At 42.2% G+C, this 17,738-nt stretch overlaps 1 protein-coding gene across 1 annotated transcript in view; it reads left to right on the top strand.

Moving 5' to 3' along the window:
• Positions 1-17,310, top strand: part of SH3TC1 (SH3 domain and tetratricopeptide repeats 1) — a 98,535-nt gene extending 81,225 nt beyond the window's left edge. The window contains exons 13-18 of the mRNA XM_073610754.1: positions 1,474-1,654; positions 4,023-4,173; positions 6,487-6,609; positions 8,996-9,146; positions 13,067-13,263; positions 15,483-17,310. Of these exons, the coding sequence (XP_073466855.1) occupies positions 1,474-1,654; positions 4,023-4,173; positions 6,487-6,609; positions 8,996-9,146; positions 13,067-13,263; positions 15,483-15,716 (1,037 nt within the window). The 3' untranslated portion in view covers positions 15,717-17,310. The remainder of the gene's footprint in view (positions 1-1,473; positions 1,655-4,022; positions 4,174-6,486; positions 6,610-8,995; positions 9,147-13,066; positions 13,264-15,482) is intronic.
• Positions 17,311-17,738: the final 428 nt, after the last annotated feature.

Below are 17,738 nucleotides of genomic sequence, written 5' to 3' on the forward strand. Positions count from 1 at the left end.
TGCAGTAATGAAGCCAAGGATAGCCTAGTAAACACGTGAGCCGAGAGCTCCACCTTCTAGCTGGAAATACAAATATGAAATATTAGTGTACAAATAAAATATGCACAGAACATCCACACATTCCCTTCAAAATGTTGGTGGGTTAAAAAAGACCTGTGCTGTGGAACATAAGGCAAAAAGGAGGCAAAAAAATAGTCCCCAGTATTGCCTGTGGTCTCTATGCAGCAGATCTTTACCCATCATTGCACCTTGGGTACAGCTTGCTATACAGCAGTGGTAGACAACTTTGGTACTCCAGCTTGTGGTGAAACGACAAATATCATCATGCCTGCAGATATACAGATTTGAAGCAACAGAACAGGAGTGTCTAGGCACACTCACATGCTAAGAATTGTACTGCTATTGTGTTGGGGGAATTCAACACAAAAGGTACATTTTTAAGGGTACTGTTTAGGTATAATTAAAGGGGTTGTAAACCCTTGTGTTTTTTCACCTTAATGCATCCTATGCATTAAGGTGAAAAAACTTCTAACACTGACCCCCCCCCCCCAGCCCCCCCATTTTACTCACCTGAGCCCATTCGTTCCCTCGGTGGAGACATGCTTTACCTCTCTGCCCGTTGTCTCGGCTCTTGATTGGATAGATAGATAGCAGCACAGCCATTGGCTTCCGCTGCTGTCAATCAAATCCAATGACGCGGGCGCCGGGGCCGAGTCCCGCATTCTGTGTGAATGGACTTCTCCAACATGGGCACTCGATGCGGGGAGGAGCTACCAGCGCTGCCGGGGGACCCCAGAAGTCGAGGATCGGGGCCACACTGTGCAAAACGAACTGCACAGTGGAGGTAAGTATGATATGTTTTTTATTAAAAAAACAAGGGTTTACAACCCCTTTCATGTTTCTAGATGTTCCCTATAAGAGAGCAAATCTATGCTTTTTAATGATAGATAACCTTCACAATTGGTGATGAGTTTTTATACCATTTTGCTTATTGCCTGCTACAAAATGACCATTGATAGCATATTTGCATCTATAATAGTCCTGGCTTAAAACTTCACAAGGATAAAAACATCATCAGTGGTGCTAACAAAAGGGATGCAGTCAGGGCAGGGACAAGGGGTGGGCAGGCCCAAATGGTTTATTGCAGGAATGTGGGCGTCCTGACCCTAACCCTGGGCGCTGGATGGCCTTGTCCCGGCTTTGGATGCAGTCTGTATATGGGAACACCATTATTCACTGATGCTGATTGCAGCATGTTTCCTAAAAGATATGAAACTCTGAGTACCCTGCCCCTGAGTACATGACCTCTTACAAATTTGTAGCTGCAGACTATCTAGATCACTGAGACATGGGCAGATTTATGTTAGATAGATATGGTAAATCCCCAAATGTATTTGATAACAATCATTCCATTGTTCAAAATATATCATAAACTGAGAACAAGTGTCATTTTTTCTGTTTCCTTTTGGACAGGTCAGCTCCATGCCGTCCAACTTCTGTGTCAGTTCTACAGCGCATTTATGGTTAATGAGGCTCAGTGCATTATTTACAATGAATACCAATTGTCCTTAGCCAGGAAAATGGCAGACAAAGTATTGGAAGGCCAAGTAATTGAAACCATCAGTAAACTGTACTTATCTCTAGGTACTGAAAGGTGAGATCAGAATTGAAAAGTGTGCTTTTTATTGTTATGATATCATATATGGTCTGGGAATAGGTTTCAAAAATGTATTTTTATTTTCTTTAGAACCTTTTAAACCGTATCATAGTACCAGTGACAATGAGATATCCATTTAAGCTGGCCACTGAATGATTGGATCTGACCATTTCAAAGCACCTTCTAGAACTGTTCTGATCACTGTTATGACACAAAAAAACAACACGTCTCCTGATTAAGCCTAGGTTCACACTGTAGCGATGCGGGAATTAGCGCGATTACAATGCCGGCTTCTGCATCACATCTCTCCCACAGGCAGTTCACGCTGCTCTCTGCGAACTGCTGCGGGTGTCAATACAATGTTAATGACACCCTAAGATCGGTTCACAGATCACAATTGTATGGCTGAACTCGCATTGCACAGACATTGAATGCGATTGGCACCGCAGTGCGGATGCAAATCACATGCAATGTCTGTGTTCGCACAAGTGTGAACACAGGCTGAATGATGGCTGTCAGGTGCTTTCAAATCGGAAGCCTCACAATCACACCAGAAGTCACCCCCTTCAGATCAGAAGCCTCCCCATCACATCAGAAGTCCCCCCCCCTTTCACATCAGAAGCCACCTCATCATATCAGAAGTCACCACCTTCAAATCAGAAGCCTCCCCATCACATCAGAAGTCCCCCCCCTTTCACATCAGAAGCCACCTCATCATATCAGAAGTCACCACCTTCAAATCAGAAGCCTCCCCATCACATCAGAATCCCCCCCCCTTTCACATCAGAGTCCTCCCCATCGCGTCAGAAGTCCACCCACTATGAAATCTGAAGCCTCCCCATCACATCAGAAGTCCCCCCTTTCAAATCAGAATCCTGCTCATCGCATCAGAAGTCCCCCCCACTATGAAATCAGAAGCCTCACCATCACGCTAGAAGTCACCCCCTTCAAATCAGAAGCCATCAAATCAGAAGTCCCCCCCTTTCACATTAGAAGCCTCCCCATCACACTAGAAGTCTCCCCTTCAAATCTGAAGCCTCCCCATCACATCAGAAGTCCCCCCTTTCAAATCAGAATCCTGCTCATCGCATCAGAAGTCCCCCCCACTATGAAATCAGAAGCCTCACCATCACGCTAGAAGTCACCCCCTTCAAATCAGAAGCCATCAAATCAGAAGTCCCCCCCTTTCACATTAGAAGCCTCCCCATCACACTAGAAGTCTCCCCTTCAAATCAAAAGCCTCTCCATCACATCAGAAGTCCCCTCCTTTCAAATCAGAGGCCTCCCCATCACATCAGAGGCCCCCTTCACATCAGAGTCACCCCTTTTCACATCAGAAGCCTCCTCATCACTGCAGAGCTCCACCTACACCAGAAGCTTCCCCCATCAAATCAGAAGTCCCCCCCCCTTTGGAATCAGAAACCTCACCACCATACTAGAAGTCACCCCCTTCAAATCAGAAGCCATCACTTCAGAAGTCCCCTCTCCCCTTCAAATCAGAAGCCTCCCCATCACACCAGAAGTCCCCCTCTTTCATATTAGAAGCCTCACCATCACACTAAAAGTCGCCCCCCTTCAAATCAGAAGCCTCGCCATCACATCAGAAGTCCCCTCCCCCCTTCAAATCAGAAGCCTCCCCATCACACCAGAAGTCCCCCTCTTTCATATTAGAAGCCTCACCATCACACTAAAAGTCGCCCCCCTTCAAATCAGAAGCCTCGCCATCACATCAGAAGTCCCTCCTTTCAAATCAGAAGCCTCAAAATCACATCAGAGGCCCTCTTCAAATCAGAGTCACCCCTTTTCACATCAGAAGCCTCCCCATCACTTCAGAGCTCCACCTACACCAGGGTCAGTATCAGAGTTCCCCAATACACACCTGTGCATATGAGTCTGAGGATATGCCATTGACCTTAGCTGCAGGCCAGATAAAGCCGTAGTTTGGAGACCCCTGTAATATTAAAAGTAATATGACCAGCGTTGTTAAAGCAGATCTTAACCCAATCACAATATGTTAATATCATTTTAAACTTTTTTTAAATAGACATATTTCATTGAAAAAAATAACAGAAGATCCTGCCATTAAGGTTCTTGTTCAGGTACTTGATATCATGGGGTGACAACTGTCTACCAGTTATTATCCTGTGTTTTCACTCTGTCAGATGAACCCCTGGTGGAAAGTACAGGCAGCTCAGACATGGACTTTATGGAAAACAAAATGTGTTAATTGTTTATGACAGATGGCAATTATTTATGACACAGGGTGCTTTAATACCCTAAATGTTGTCCAGTTAGAATTAGCTCTACTGTAAGGTTGTTTTATGCTATATTCCAATACTAAATTCAGACATGTTGCTTGTTTTAGAGCCTGCAGGTCGGCCCTGGAATACACCAAAAGGTGTCTGGGTATTTTTATTGACCTTCAAGCCAAAGAGAAGGAAGCCTATGCATGGTTAATGGCTGGGAAGATTTATTATATTCTGGGTCAGAATGAGCTGGTGGATCTGTATATTCAGGTACACAAACTTGCACTGATTTAACAAATGGGGTGGGGGCTATGTGCAAATATTGGCACATGTCTTAATTTCTTAATCCTTTAAAAAGGAGCTGCAAAGTGTCTATTTCAATTCATATTTTGATATACAGTACATTTATCAATATTTTATATTTTTTTCCAATAAGGCCCTTATTTACACTTGTGTTGCCCTCTGAAAAATTATCCAGTGTGGATCGCCTTAAAGCAGAGTTCCGCTTAAAAAAAAAAAACAAATACCACAGCTGCTGACTTTTAATAATCGCACAATTACCTGTCCCAGGGTCCAGCGATGTGCGGGAATGAAGCCCCGCTCGTCTCCCCCTCCGCTCAGCAGCGCCGGCATTGTAACTGTGGGTGCCCGGGCACATTGTAACTGTCACAGCCCGGGCACCCACTGCACATGCAGCCATAAGAAGTAGTCTTCTTGTGGCTGTTATATGAAGAGCTGTTCGTTTTTTTCTTTTTTGGGCGGTATATTGAGGAAACGAATCTTATAGCTGCAGCGAGTGAAAATACTAACTTTCCATCATCATCTGTAAAGAGCCAAGGCTGTGACATGTTCCAGATGATTGACAAGAGGGAGGGGGCAGAGCTGATCTCCCTTCCTGCGCCAAGGGAAGTGACGTCAAGAGCCTAGGCGCTGAAGGAGGCAGACTACGAGGGACCCCTAGCAAAAGGCATTTAGAGGTGAGTAAAAAGAGAAGCTCCACTTTAGTTGAGGAAAAAATCCCCTCAGGGTGATCAATTTTAACAAAAGGATTTTAACAAACTTTATTGCAGATTCCTACCTGTATCTGCTTGGAAAGAATAGCTCGCTGTTTGACCGTTTCCTGTGCAGGGTAATTCTGAATGGGAGGGACTGGTTCATTATAATCAGCTGGTGCACTCAGTGTTTTGATGAGAAAGCTGCAGTATCTGCATCCCTTTAGAAGAAATTAACCATTAGAGAGTATCTCACCAAAAATTAAAATTTTGTTACAATTCAGAATTTAGGCACCCTCTGTATCTTATAGCAGAGTTGATAGTTTTAAACGGGGCTTGGACGTGCATCTTATACAAAATATACAGGGATATGGGTAATGATTATCTACACGAACACACACCCACGCAGGTTGAACTGGATGGACTATTGTCTTTATTCAACCTTACCAACTATGTAACTATGTAATAAAGGCAGAGTCCAATCAAATCTGTAGCTTCAGTTATGCGTGGAGGGTGAAAGATTAACACACCCATTGGCTTCTTACATCTCCCAGGGAATATGTTTGCTGTAGTCCCTTGTTCTTGCTATCTGCTACAGTTAGGCTACATTCACACAACAACATGCGTGAGGACAGTTTGTTGCTTTCAGAGCTGGCTAAACTCCTCTTCTGGACGCAACAACACTCTATGCTAGGGATCTCCAAACTCTCTAAACAAAGGGCCAGTTTACAGTCCATCAGTGGCCAGTGTAGGATGAAAATGCTCTGGCATCAGTGGGATTAAACAATGCCCCATCATTGGCGTCGGTGGGAAGAATATTGCCCCATTGTTGGTGTCAAGGGAAGGAATAGTGCCCCATCATTGGTGTCAGTGGAATAAATAGTGCTCCATTACTGGTGTCAGTGGGAGGAATAGTGCCCCGAGGGCCAGATAGAAGCAAACAAAGGGCTGCAGTTTGGAGACCACTGCTCTATGCTATGGCCACAACAAACTGGCAGATTAGTTGTGGCCAGCACTCCACAGAAAGCTGACCTTGAACACATACTGGTTGCGTCCAGGGTCGATATTCACATGTTTATTCACATGTTACCACTCAGATGAGCAGCTACAATAAGAAGTGGCCGTGCCAGTCATTTGCAAAGAGTACAAGTCGGACAACCTCTGCTGACTGTTGCAGGTTGCACAGAGTGTGTGCAGGCTGAGTTTAGAACCACTGGTGAGAATCTAGTTAATCTTGCCAGCAGCTGTCCCAGTGAATGTAGCCCTAGGAATCTAAGGAACCATGGCCTGAAATATACAATACGTAAAGGAATAATGGCAAGTTTTATGTCCTGCAAGACCCCGTGTCAGCAGGTAACTGTATGAATTCATTGTCTGAGAGCCTACAGAGGAGTTCATTGCTGTATGCTACTTTAAGTATAGTTGGGTCTTGTGCTGCCCCATTAACGTATGGTTGTGGCTTCTTGAGTATAAGAAACATGAGTAAACATGTACATATTAGAATCTACCAAAATGATTAAATAAAGAGCACCTGTTTATGACTTCTTTATCCGTGTACATCTTTTTGAATGTGATACTGTTTTCCTCCCAGGTAGCTCAGAATGTAGCTCTGTGTACTGGAGACCCAAAGCTAGGAATGGCTCTGTATGAAGCTTGTGGAGATATATTCTTCAATGGGACCAGTGACAGAGACAAGGCAGTGACCTTTTACCGGGTAGAGTATGAATTAAACTTTATTCTGCACAAAACACTTTTGCAAATGTTTTTTAAAGCTTGTATATGCAAAGCTGCCAGTGCATGATCTAGGGTGCAAATGACATTGCTGTGAAGCCGGGGGAGGGGGGGGGGGGGGGGCTCATGGGGAGCAAACAAAATGAATATATGCTGCATTGAATGTTGAACTTTATCAAAAAAACAGAAGTGTTCTGCAGCCTATTGCTAAGATTAATATACTGTGCATGCGAGGCTGGAACAAGGGTGGGCAGAAGGGGAAGTTGCCCTGGGCACTGAGGTAGGGGGGCACCATGAAGAGATTGGGGGTAGGGGATTTGTGATAGGAGGGGGGATTTGGAGAGGTGTGCTAAGAGTGGTCATTTGGGGGGGATTAGTATTGGGAGGGGGAAGAGGATTTGTACTAGGAGGGGGGATTTGTGCTAGAAAAGGTGATATGGTAGAGGGGGGAGGGATTTGTGCTAGGAGGGCAAATTGGGGGAGGGGGATTTGTGCTAGGATGGGGAATTGGAGAAGGAGAATTTGTGCTGGGAGGGTGGATTTGGAGTGTGTGTGGGGGGGGGGGGGGATTTGTGCTCAGAGGGGAATTTTAAGTGATAGAGGATTTGTGCTAGGATGTGTAAAAAAAATTTTGTTCAGAAAAATAACAAAAAATTTTTAATTATTCTACTAGTTAGTGGGGCAAATTGACGTTCCTTTTCAACTGTAGTGACAATAAATTTTGATGGACCAGGATAGAACATTTTTCTCAAAAAAACAAATTCCGAGTAGCATGCAGTTTTTATTTGGGAAAATCCATTCATTCCAAAATCAATTTTTTTTAAAAACAAACAAAATTCTGAAATATTTTCGAACAACATTTGTCAAGTCATCAAATAAACTTAGAATGTTTATACTAATGCTTGTACAAAAATCTAGTAGTGTATGGCCAGATTTAGTATCACTGTAGTGCTTGAGAAGTGAAAGCACTGGTACTATCTGGGGTCTCAAACTGTTGGCCCTCAAGCTGTTGTGGAATCACAAGTCCCATCACGCCTCTGCCTATGGGAGTCATGCTTGTAACTGTCAGCCTTACAATGCATCATGGAAATTGTAGTTCTGCAACAGCTGGAGGGCCACCAGTTTGAGAGCCCTGATCTGAAGTGTTGCAATGTTCCACGCTACCCCATGCCTAAAGCATTTACTTAACTTTTAACTATCACCCCAAACCCAAACAAGCTAACACTTGACGTGGAGATTTCGCTATACATAATCAATCTCACCTGCGCTAATACGCACCCTTTCAGTATAATGCATCTTTAAATAACCCATGTCTCCCGCATTTCCCCAGTAAACAGACATAATCGCCATCTTAGCTCCATCGCTCCTTCATCTGCCTCTCCTGGGCAGAGGCTCTTGTCTTTATTCATGGACAACAAAAGGAAGTGACAAACAGGAAGTCCTGGCCCCAACAACCAATCACTTCCTCCATACAAAATGATAACACCGGAGATGACATCACAGGAAATGACACTATACAGGAAATGACACTAACGGAGAGGGCATCCACAGGAGTGGGAGGGAGAAGTGCACATGTCTCATCCGCTTGAGGCATGTGCACTGCTCTCTGCCCAGCTACATCCACCATCTTAGTCAGCATGGAGCCCACTCAATACTGCTCAGAGTAACCAGTATCTAGTAAGATTATTTTACTTGTTCTTACAGGCTTGAGAAGATCTGTGGGGACATTGCTACTGGTGTTGTCAATATACAGTACGAGTATATTAACAAGGCAGCTATAAATGTCCTTTTATTAAAGCAGATATGTATCCAAAAGGCATAGCGTAGCCACACAGAGATGTAATAATATGTTTCTCTCGTTCTGCGGACTTCGCTTCTCTAATGTGCATAGACATTTGAAGGCAAGAAGCCCAGCGCATTGCGCTTGATACTTACAAACCTGCAAACACCCACACGCACAGAGGACACGTCTCCAAACCCATGAGAAGGTTTTCCATACTGATGGTTTTACTGCTGGTCCCGATTCAACCAAAGTGTGCTCTGCCAGAGCGCTCCAAGAGGTTAAATCAGACACAGGGAGACAGATGATAACAATCCATAAAACACACATAATAAAATTTTCACAACACACTAATTTAGCAAAATACTCACCTTCATCCTGCACCAGGAACCTCTGCGCTAAAACACAACAGTCCTGGCATATTTGCTGCCCAATACCTAGTGATCTCATAAGACCTGAAAATGGCAACATTTTAACAGCATTGTTTTTTAAGATATGATAAGTCTGAGTTTACATTTTGCATGAAAGGCCTGTGTTTTTAGAAATTTATTTTGCTTTGTGCTATATGTGTTTTTAACTATTTCTTCAGGATCACGCCCTTCCACTTGCTGTGAAGACGGTGAATGAGAAAGCTGAACTTGAGCTCTGTAATAAACTAACCGGCTTATTGATGAGCATTAAGGAATATGAAGAAGCACTGGACTATGCCAAAACAGCGTTAGCGCTGAGTGTGAATTTAGGTAAATACTCAACCTGTATTCGTTATTTTTAACAAAATAGAGCAAGCACACTGTTGCATGAAGATAACCTGCACCCATATTTTAACTTTTAGTTCCAAGAAAGTACTTCAAATGTATTATCCAAAAAAATGTATGCAACATTTGCAACTATTTCATAGGGAGTTACAACATATGTGACAAATTAATTAAGTTCTTAATTACGGCACTTTATATTGTGGTGTTATGCCCGCAACAAAATTCAAAATGAAATACTGCAAGAGTAATCAAGTAGTAATCATTGTAATCAAGGAGTGGAGTTAAATAAGACATATACCTTTTTGGAGTAACTATGTTCAGGGCTGTGCTGGACCCACCTACTTTGGTGGTTGCCAGGATGCTGGTGACAGGGAGACATAGCATCATTGGTTGCTAGGATGCTGGCAGCCTGGGCTGTACAGTGTCAATGGTTGCTAGGATGCAGGGGGCTGCCTGCACTGTAACAACCAACGACACTGCGCAGCCAGGGGCCTGAAAATACACAAGGCTGAACATGCACTGTGAATAGAGTGTCCTGTAATCAATATGCTGACCTCAGTGACATCCCTCCACCGTGCCTCCACAATTCATCCATTATTGGCCTCATGGGTAGGACGGCTCTGACTATGTAGGATGGTGTAAAATTGGGATGATTGTGATAGCCCTGTCAGAGTAGCGATAAATTCATATACAAGTTTCCAGTGTGTGTATTAACTTGTTGCAAACAACATTGCACAGGGGGTGCGGTGGAATTATTAAAAGTGTCAGCGGCACTCTATATGAATTTTGCTGACTGTTTTAACAAGGTCTGACTTTAAAGCAGAAATAAAGTCAGAAATATTCACTTATTCTCCAACAGTCCAACGCCCACAAGGTCCTTCATTGCACCTTCACAGCTGCTTCTTCTTTAGCTGTCTTGATTGGTCGGTGCGGGATGAAGTCACTCCCATGCATGTGCAGGAGACATTCATTCCTGCACAGTGCCAGAAATGTAAATGCCATTGCACATGCCCAGCTCCATCTACATTCAAACAATGTAGGGTCATGAACAGGCAGGTAGGTGTATTTTATTGCAGAAGAGATATTACATGTCTGTACTACACAAAATATATCAGTTCACTTCTGGTGGTGAGACCCATGTTTTATAGACCAGTATTGAAAGGTGTAGTCTGTGGGTTACGGTAGTTTATAGTTTTAGCAAAAACCTACATCTTACTTAAGAAAAAGGTTATCAATAAATATTTTAGTGATCTGAAACAATTGTTTGCATTGTTTGGAAAACATTTCTCCACAATGAGTTTTGGTAATTTGTGTAGCTATGTGAAATGGTAAAATTAAAGTCCCGCAATAGAAATTTGCTGGGAGTTAGTTTTTTTTTTTTGCAAAATCTCTTTTCCAAAGAACTTCCATGTTCAATTTTCTTGTTCGTTTAGCAAGAGCCCACCCCCACCTGATGGAATTTACAGTAGTTCCCCTTTAAGAATATTTTCTAATCATTTGTGGGGTTGTTTTTGACTGCAGCAATGAGAAAATTTGAAAGCATAGGATGGAAAATTCTTCTCAAACGAATACATTTCTAATAGTGCATGTAGGTTTTCTTTGGGAAAATCCATTTATTACAAAATTGAATGTTAAAAGCAAAAATATTTTGAAGTACTTTCAATTGACATTCGAGTAAACGAATGTACTGGGAATTTATGAAGGAATTTCTGTTTGAATGTTCTTTCGAAAATGTACTTGTGTATGGCCAGCTTTGGTGTAAATGAAAACACATGCCCAATTTAAAAAAAAAAAAATCCTTAGTTTAATTTTAAAATAACATTTTCATGTGTTGTACCAGAAACATTTTATAAAAATAGAACATATTACAGAATAAATTAAAAAGGATTGAATTAGCACTTTTCATCTTTAGTAACACTTGGGGGGTCTATATTTATATATCTTTTCACACAAGATTTGTACAACTGTCACAAATTTTTTTACTGGGTTCACTTGGTAAAATGTGTGAAGCCTAAGTGAAATGTGTGAATCTTGTGAATTAAAAAAAATTATATATTCAGGCCCTCTTACATTTTTCACTCTTTGTTATATTTCAGCCATTTGCTAAAATCATTTAAGTTCATTTTTTTCCTCATTAATGCACACACAGCACCCTATATTGACAGAAAAACACAGAATTGTTGACATTTTTGCAGATTTATTAAAAAAGAAAAACTGAAATATCACATGGTCCTAAGTATTCAGACCATTTGCTGTGACACTCATATATTTAACTCAGGTGCTGTTCATTTCTTCTGATCATTCTTGAGATGGCTTTACACCTTCATTTGAGTCCAGCTGTGTTTAATTATACTGATTGGACTTGATTAGGAAAGCCACACACCTGTCTATATAAGACATTACAACTCACAGTGCATGTCAGAGCAAATGAGAATCGTGAGGTCAAAGGAACTGCCTGAAGAGCTCAGAGACAGAATTGTGGCAAGGCACCGATCTGGCCAAGGTTACAAAAAATTTCTGCTGCACTTAAGGTTCCTAAAAGCACAGTGGCCTCCATAATCCTTAAATGGAATACGTTTGGGACGACCAGATCCCTTCCTAGAGCTGGCCAAACTGAGCTATCGGGGGAGAAGAGCCTAGTTGAGAGAGGTACTCTAAGAAGAACCCAAAAATCACTGTGGCTGAGCTCCAGAGATGCAGTCGAGAGATGGGAGAAAGTTGGCCCGACAGAAGCCTCTCCTCAGTGCAAGACACATGAAAGCCCTCATGGAGTTTGCTAAAAAACACCTGAAGGACTCCAAGATGGTGAGAAATAAGATTCTTTGGTCTGATGAGACCAAGATAGAACTTTTTGGCCTTAATTCTAAGCGGTATGTGTGGAGAAAACCAGGCACTGCTCATCACCTGTCCAATACAGTCCCAACAGTGAAGCATGGTGGTGGCAGCATCATGCTGTGGGGGTGTTTTTCAGCTGCAGGGACAGGATGACTGATTGCAATCAAGGGAAAGATGAATGCGGCCAAGTACAAGGATATCCTGGACGAAAACCTTCTCCAGAATGCTCAGGACCTCAGACTGGGCCGAAGGTTTACCTTCCAACAAGACAATGACCCTAAGCACACAGATAAAATAATGAAGGCGTGGCTTCACAACAACTCCGTGACTGTTCTTGAATGGCCCAGCCAGAGCCATGACTTAAACCCAATTGAGCATCTCTGGAGAGACCTAAAAATGGCTGTCCACCAACGTTTACCATCCAACCTGACAGAACTGGAGAGGATCTGCAAGGAGGAATGGCAGAGGATCCCCAAATCCAGGTGTGAAAAACTTGTTGCATCTTTCCCAAAAAGACTCATGGCTGTATTAAATCAAAAGGGTGCTTCTACTAAATACTGAGCAAAGGGTCTGAATACTTAGGACCATGTGATATTTCAGTTTTTCTTTTTTAATACATCTGCAAAAATGTCAACAGTTCTGTGTTTTTCTGTCAATATAATTTGCTGTGTGTACATTAATGAGGAAAAAAATGAGCTTAAATGATTTTAGCAAATGGCTGCAATATAACAAAGAGTGAAAAAAGCCTTGTCCCCCCCGCCCCCAAAAAAAGCCTTACATCTGTATCATAACCAATAATAAAGTTATTAGTAGGCCAATTAATACATTAGGATCTGAAATTGAAAAATGGCTGTGAAGCTTAGCTGGTTAAAATGAGTTGACCTAAACCAGGAAGTACTGGTATGCAATTATAACAGCATATTTTAATAAATTCAGGGTCATTGGATTATAAATATTTTTTACCTTTCTTTGGATAAACATTATTATGCATTATTATGGTTATTTTGCATCACCATGACGGATATATGTTTTTTCCAATATAATCAGCTGAATAACAGTCTGTGTTTTAGGGAATCAACTGAATGAGCGAGTAGCTTATCACAGATTAGCTGGAATCTATAGTCATCTCAATCAGTGTGAACTGGCTGAACATTTCTACCTGAAGGCTCTGTCCCTCTGCTCTTCCCCTCTGGAGCTGGAGGAAGAAGCCATCTACTACATGAAGGTCTACCTCATCCTGGGAGATATCATATTCTATCACCTTAAGGTAAGGAAGAAACACATCAAAACCAAACCTAATAATGTGAACCTGATCTAGCGTATGGCTGGCACAATCCAGTTTAATTTTCTAATTCAAAGCCCAATATACTTTAATATGTATTTAGGCAAACACAGAAGATTGACATTATTATTATTATTATTATTATAAAGGTTTTATATAGGGCCAACAGTCTGCGCAGCGCTTTACAACATGAGGGCAGACATTACAGTTACATTACAATTTGGTACAAGAGGAATCAGAGGGCCCTGCTCATTAGAGCTTAAAATCTAAAAAGGAAGGGTCAATTGATACAAAAGGTAATAGCTGTGGGGGGATGGGCTGATGGAGGAAGTAAAACAGTGATAGTTAGAAGCAGGATAAGCTTCTTTGAAGAGAAGGGTTTTCAGGGATTGCCTAAAGATGGATAGATTAGGGGACAGTCAGACAGATTGCGGTAGGGAGTTCCAAAGGATGGGAGAAGCTCTGGAGAAATCTTGGAGGCGAGCATGGGAGGAGGTGACAAGGGAGCTAGAGAGCAGGAGGTCTTGGGACGAAGAGAGCAGCTTAGTTGGTATTTTGGGACTAGGTTAGTGATGTAGCTGGGGCCAGAGTTATGGATGGCTTTGTAAATTATTGTTAGTACTTTGAATTTTATTTGTTGGGTGAGTGGAAGCCAGTGGAGGGATTAGCAGAGAGGAGTGGAGGACACGGAATGGTTGGTAAGGTGGATGTGTCTTGCAGCGGCATTCATTATGGACTGAAGGGGGGATAGTCTATGTAAAGGTAATCCAATGGGGAGGGAGTTGCAGTAGTCGAGGCGAGAGATGACCGGGGAGTGAATTAGAAGCTTGGTGGTGTCATTAGTTGAAAAGAGGCGTATTCTGGAAATATTGCGGAGGCTAAGGCGGCATGATTTGGACAGGGATTGTATGTGGCCCTGAAAGGACAGTTCAGGGTCTAAGGTTACCCCTAGCACCCTGGTATGTGGGGACAGACTGATAGATTTGCCATTGATCTTGACAGAGAAGTCAGGGGAGGAGGCACGTGGGGGAGGAAATATTAAGAGCTCAGTTTTAGATTCAGTTTGAGGAAGTGGTTTGACATCCAGGCTGATATGTCTGTTAGTAAATCAGTGATGCGTGAGGAGATTGATGGGGTGAGCTGAGGGGCAGAGAGATAGATTTGGGGGTCATCAGCATATAAATGGTAGTGGAAGCCATGGGAGGCTATCAGCTGACCCAGGGAGGACGTGTAGATCGAGAATAGTAGAGGTCCAAGGACAGAACCTTGGGGGACCCCAACAGTAAGAGGAGTTGGAGAAGAGGAAGTGGAGTTGTAAGTGACACTGAAGGTGCGATGAGATAGGTAAGATTCGAACCAACAGAGAGTGCAGCCATGGAGACCAAGCAAATGGAGTTTTTTGAGGAGGAGGGGGTGGTCAACTGTTTCAAAGGCAGCGGAAAGGTCCAAGAGTAAGAGTACGGAATAATGACCGTTGGTTTTGGCTGTTAGTAAGTCGTTTGTGAGTTTTAGGAGGGCAGCTTCTGTGGAGTGCTGTGGGCAAAATCCAGACTGAAGGGGATCAAGAAGGTTATTCTCAATGAGGTGGTCGCTCAGTCGGTTGTAGACTAAACGTTCAAGGAGTTTGGAGGCAAAAGGGAGTAAAGAGATGGGTTTTAGGTTGTTAAGATTGGTGGGGTCTGAGGCCTTTTTTGGTATGGGAGTAACTAGCGCATGTTTTAGGAGGTTGGGGAAGATGCCAGTAGAGAGTGAGAGGTTGAAGATATGAGTTAAGGAGTGTAGGATTGAGTCAGATGGTGACCGTAGTATTTGAGAAGGAACAGGGTCCAGGGGGCAGGAGGTTAGGTGGGCATTAGAAAAAAGTTTAGTGACTTCCTCTATAGTATCTGGGTTAAAAGAGGGAATTATTGATTGTGCAGGAGGACAAGGAGTGTAAAGTGAGGGAGATATCTGTAGAGCGGAGATCTCGAGATGAATGGTCTCAATCTTTTTTTTGAAGTGATTAGTGAAGTGAAGTGACATTTTAAAAAAGAAAATTTTTTTTGCACATGACTTGATGTTTGAAGTACAGGATGGCTTTGCTGCACTTCACTCCATACTTAAATTAATTAGTACCAGATAGTTCATGGATATTTTTGGGGTGGGGCTGTGACCCAGGGTGGATAGGGAAATTTTTTGTTTCATGAAATGTTCTTGCATTTCAGGATCCATACGATGCAGCAGGATACTATCATCTTGCCCTGGCGGCCGCCATGGATTTAGGCAACAAGAAGTCTCAGCTGAAGATTTACACCCAGCTTGCTGTTATCTACCACAATTTCCTGGTAGACAGAGAAAAATCCCTCTACTTTTATCAGAAAGCCAGGACCTTTGCCATAGATCTGAATGTACGAAGGATTAACATCTCTCCTGTGCAGTATTATCAGAATCCTCCATAAGGGTTGATAAATAGAAAAAAAAAAAACAAAGGACCTTATTTAATATCCATATGTAAAATAAATTATGTGCAGATATCAGTTAACCAGTTAAAAATCAGCTTACAACAGTCTACACTGTAGAATAAAGAAAGTTGATATGTGATTGGTTGGTGTGGGCTATTGCACTTTGCACATTAGTGCTCACTTCAATTAGATGCTGCCCCTTTTCAGCCAACATCTTTCCACCAGGCTCCTTCAATTTTTCCTTCAAAGGATGTTGGGCGGGAAGCAGCTGCCTTGAATGGCCAGCATTAGAGACACATCAAAAAGTAGTGGGAGGTCTCTTCAAAGCAGGTGATCACCATTTTAGACTGTTGTCACCAGAACAGGTTTAACCATTGAAAGATTTTTTATAACCTCCTGATCCTGTGACAACTCTAACATTTTGGATTTGCCGTCACTGTTTTGGTGACAAAGGTCATCAGGACAAGTAGAAAAGATGAATTGAATACCTGATAAGGACACAGGCTGCAAGAATAACCAGATAGGGGTTTAACCCTTCTCTACCCCAAAAAATACTGCATTATGGCCACTAGATGGAGCTTACGATCAGAGGAAATAAACATATTAGACACATTAATGGGGATTATTCACAAAGCAAGTTTTTTTTGGAAATATACACCTATGCTGTATACCATAGTTCCAAAAACCTCAAATATTTGATGTGTAATGCAGTACTGAATATTTTAACATGGTTCTAAGGGCAAAAGATTTCTTTACCTTAATGCATTCTATGTATTAAGGTAAAAATCTCCATGTGTGTTTGCTCTCCCCCCCCCCCCCTAAACATTTACCTGACAATCTCGATCCAGTGCTGTCCCCGCTGTCAGCCCCGCTCTGCTCTCTTCCTGGATCTACAGGCTTGGCCGAGAGCAGCAGGCCAATGGCTCCTGCCGCTGTCAGTCAAATCCAGTGAGAAGGTAGCTGGAAATCAGGAATCAAGCCAGCATGTCTGCCCCCATAACAAATGGTCTGACACAGAAGAGGAGGAGCAGAGTGCATTGGTGAGAGACCCCAAGAAGAGGAGGTTTGGGCCACTCTGTGAAATACTATTGCACAAAGAAGGTAAGTATAACATGCTTGTTATTTTAATAAATAACAAAAGCATTAGCAACTCCTAGTTTTTGTTTGGGGTTTAATGGTCTTTTAATTGCTGTGAGCTGTTCTAAAATTGGTTGTTTTTTGTGTCGATTACTGCACATGATTGATCATTACATATATCTAAATAACCTTCAGGTCTTATAACTTACAGTGTGAAATTTTTATTTTATATTGCACATTTTTTAAATGAATATTTTATCTTGTATATTTACAGTATCTACTGACCTCTAATTACGCAGTATAAAACAAGAATGATGTTCTCGAAAAAAATACATTTATTGCAGGACAAATCATTTGTTGAATTGAAAGAGCTACCTATTTGCAATCAAAATGAACATTTCCAATTGGTTTGAAAAGTTTACAAGCCTAGAAACTAATATTTTATATCATTTTATTAATCTTTTAAATGTTATATTTTAGAAAAAATAAAAGTACACCCATTCTTCAAATCCAACACTGCATGTGTGCTTGTTGCCATTCTGCCATAATTGCTGGATGCTGTACTAAGCAGTATTTACAGGGCCCTATGTGTACAGGGACAAGAATTCTGCATTTGGGGCATTCATCCCTGAACAGATATGACCCTAAATGTGAGTACCCCTCGGTACAGTTTCCAGCGCCATCCAGCGATCGTGTATTGCAGCCTATCATAGATTTTAAAAGACTGCAGTCAGCTGGTGTGTTCGCTGCACCTGTGCATGAACCTTACATGCTTTAGCCCCCGTTCACACTGAACATGGGTTTAAAATCATGCAAGTTCAGCTTGCATTTCAGTGCAAGTTTGGGGGCAATTTGAAAGACATGTATTGGTTCATGCACAGATGTCGATTGAAATCGTCCCTGAAGTCACCAAAAGTAGTGCAGGAATGACTCTTGGAAATC

This window comes from Aquarana catesbeiana, linkage group LG01, assembly GCF_042186555.1.
Source record: "Aquarana catesbeiana isolate 2022-GZ linkage group LG01, ASM4218655v1, whole genome shotgun sequence".
Taxonomy (NCBI): domain Eukaryota; kingdom Metazoa; phylum Chordata; class Amphibia; order Anura; family Ranidae; genus Aquarana; species Aquarana catesbeiana.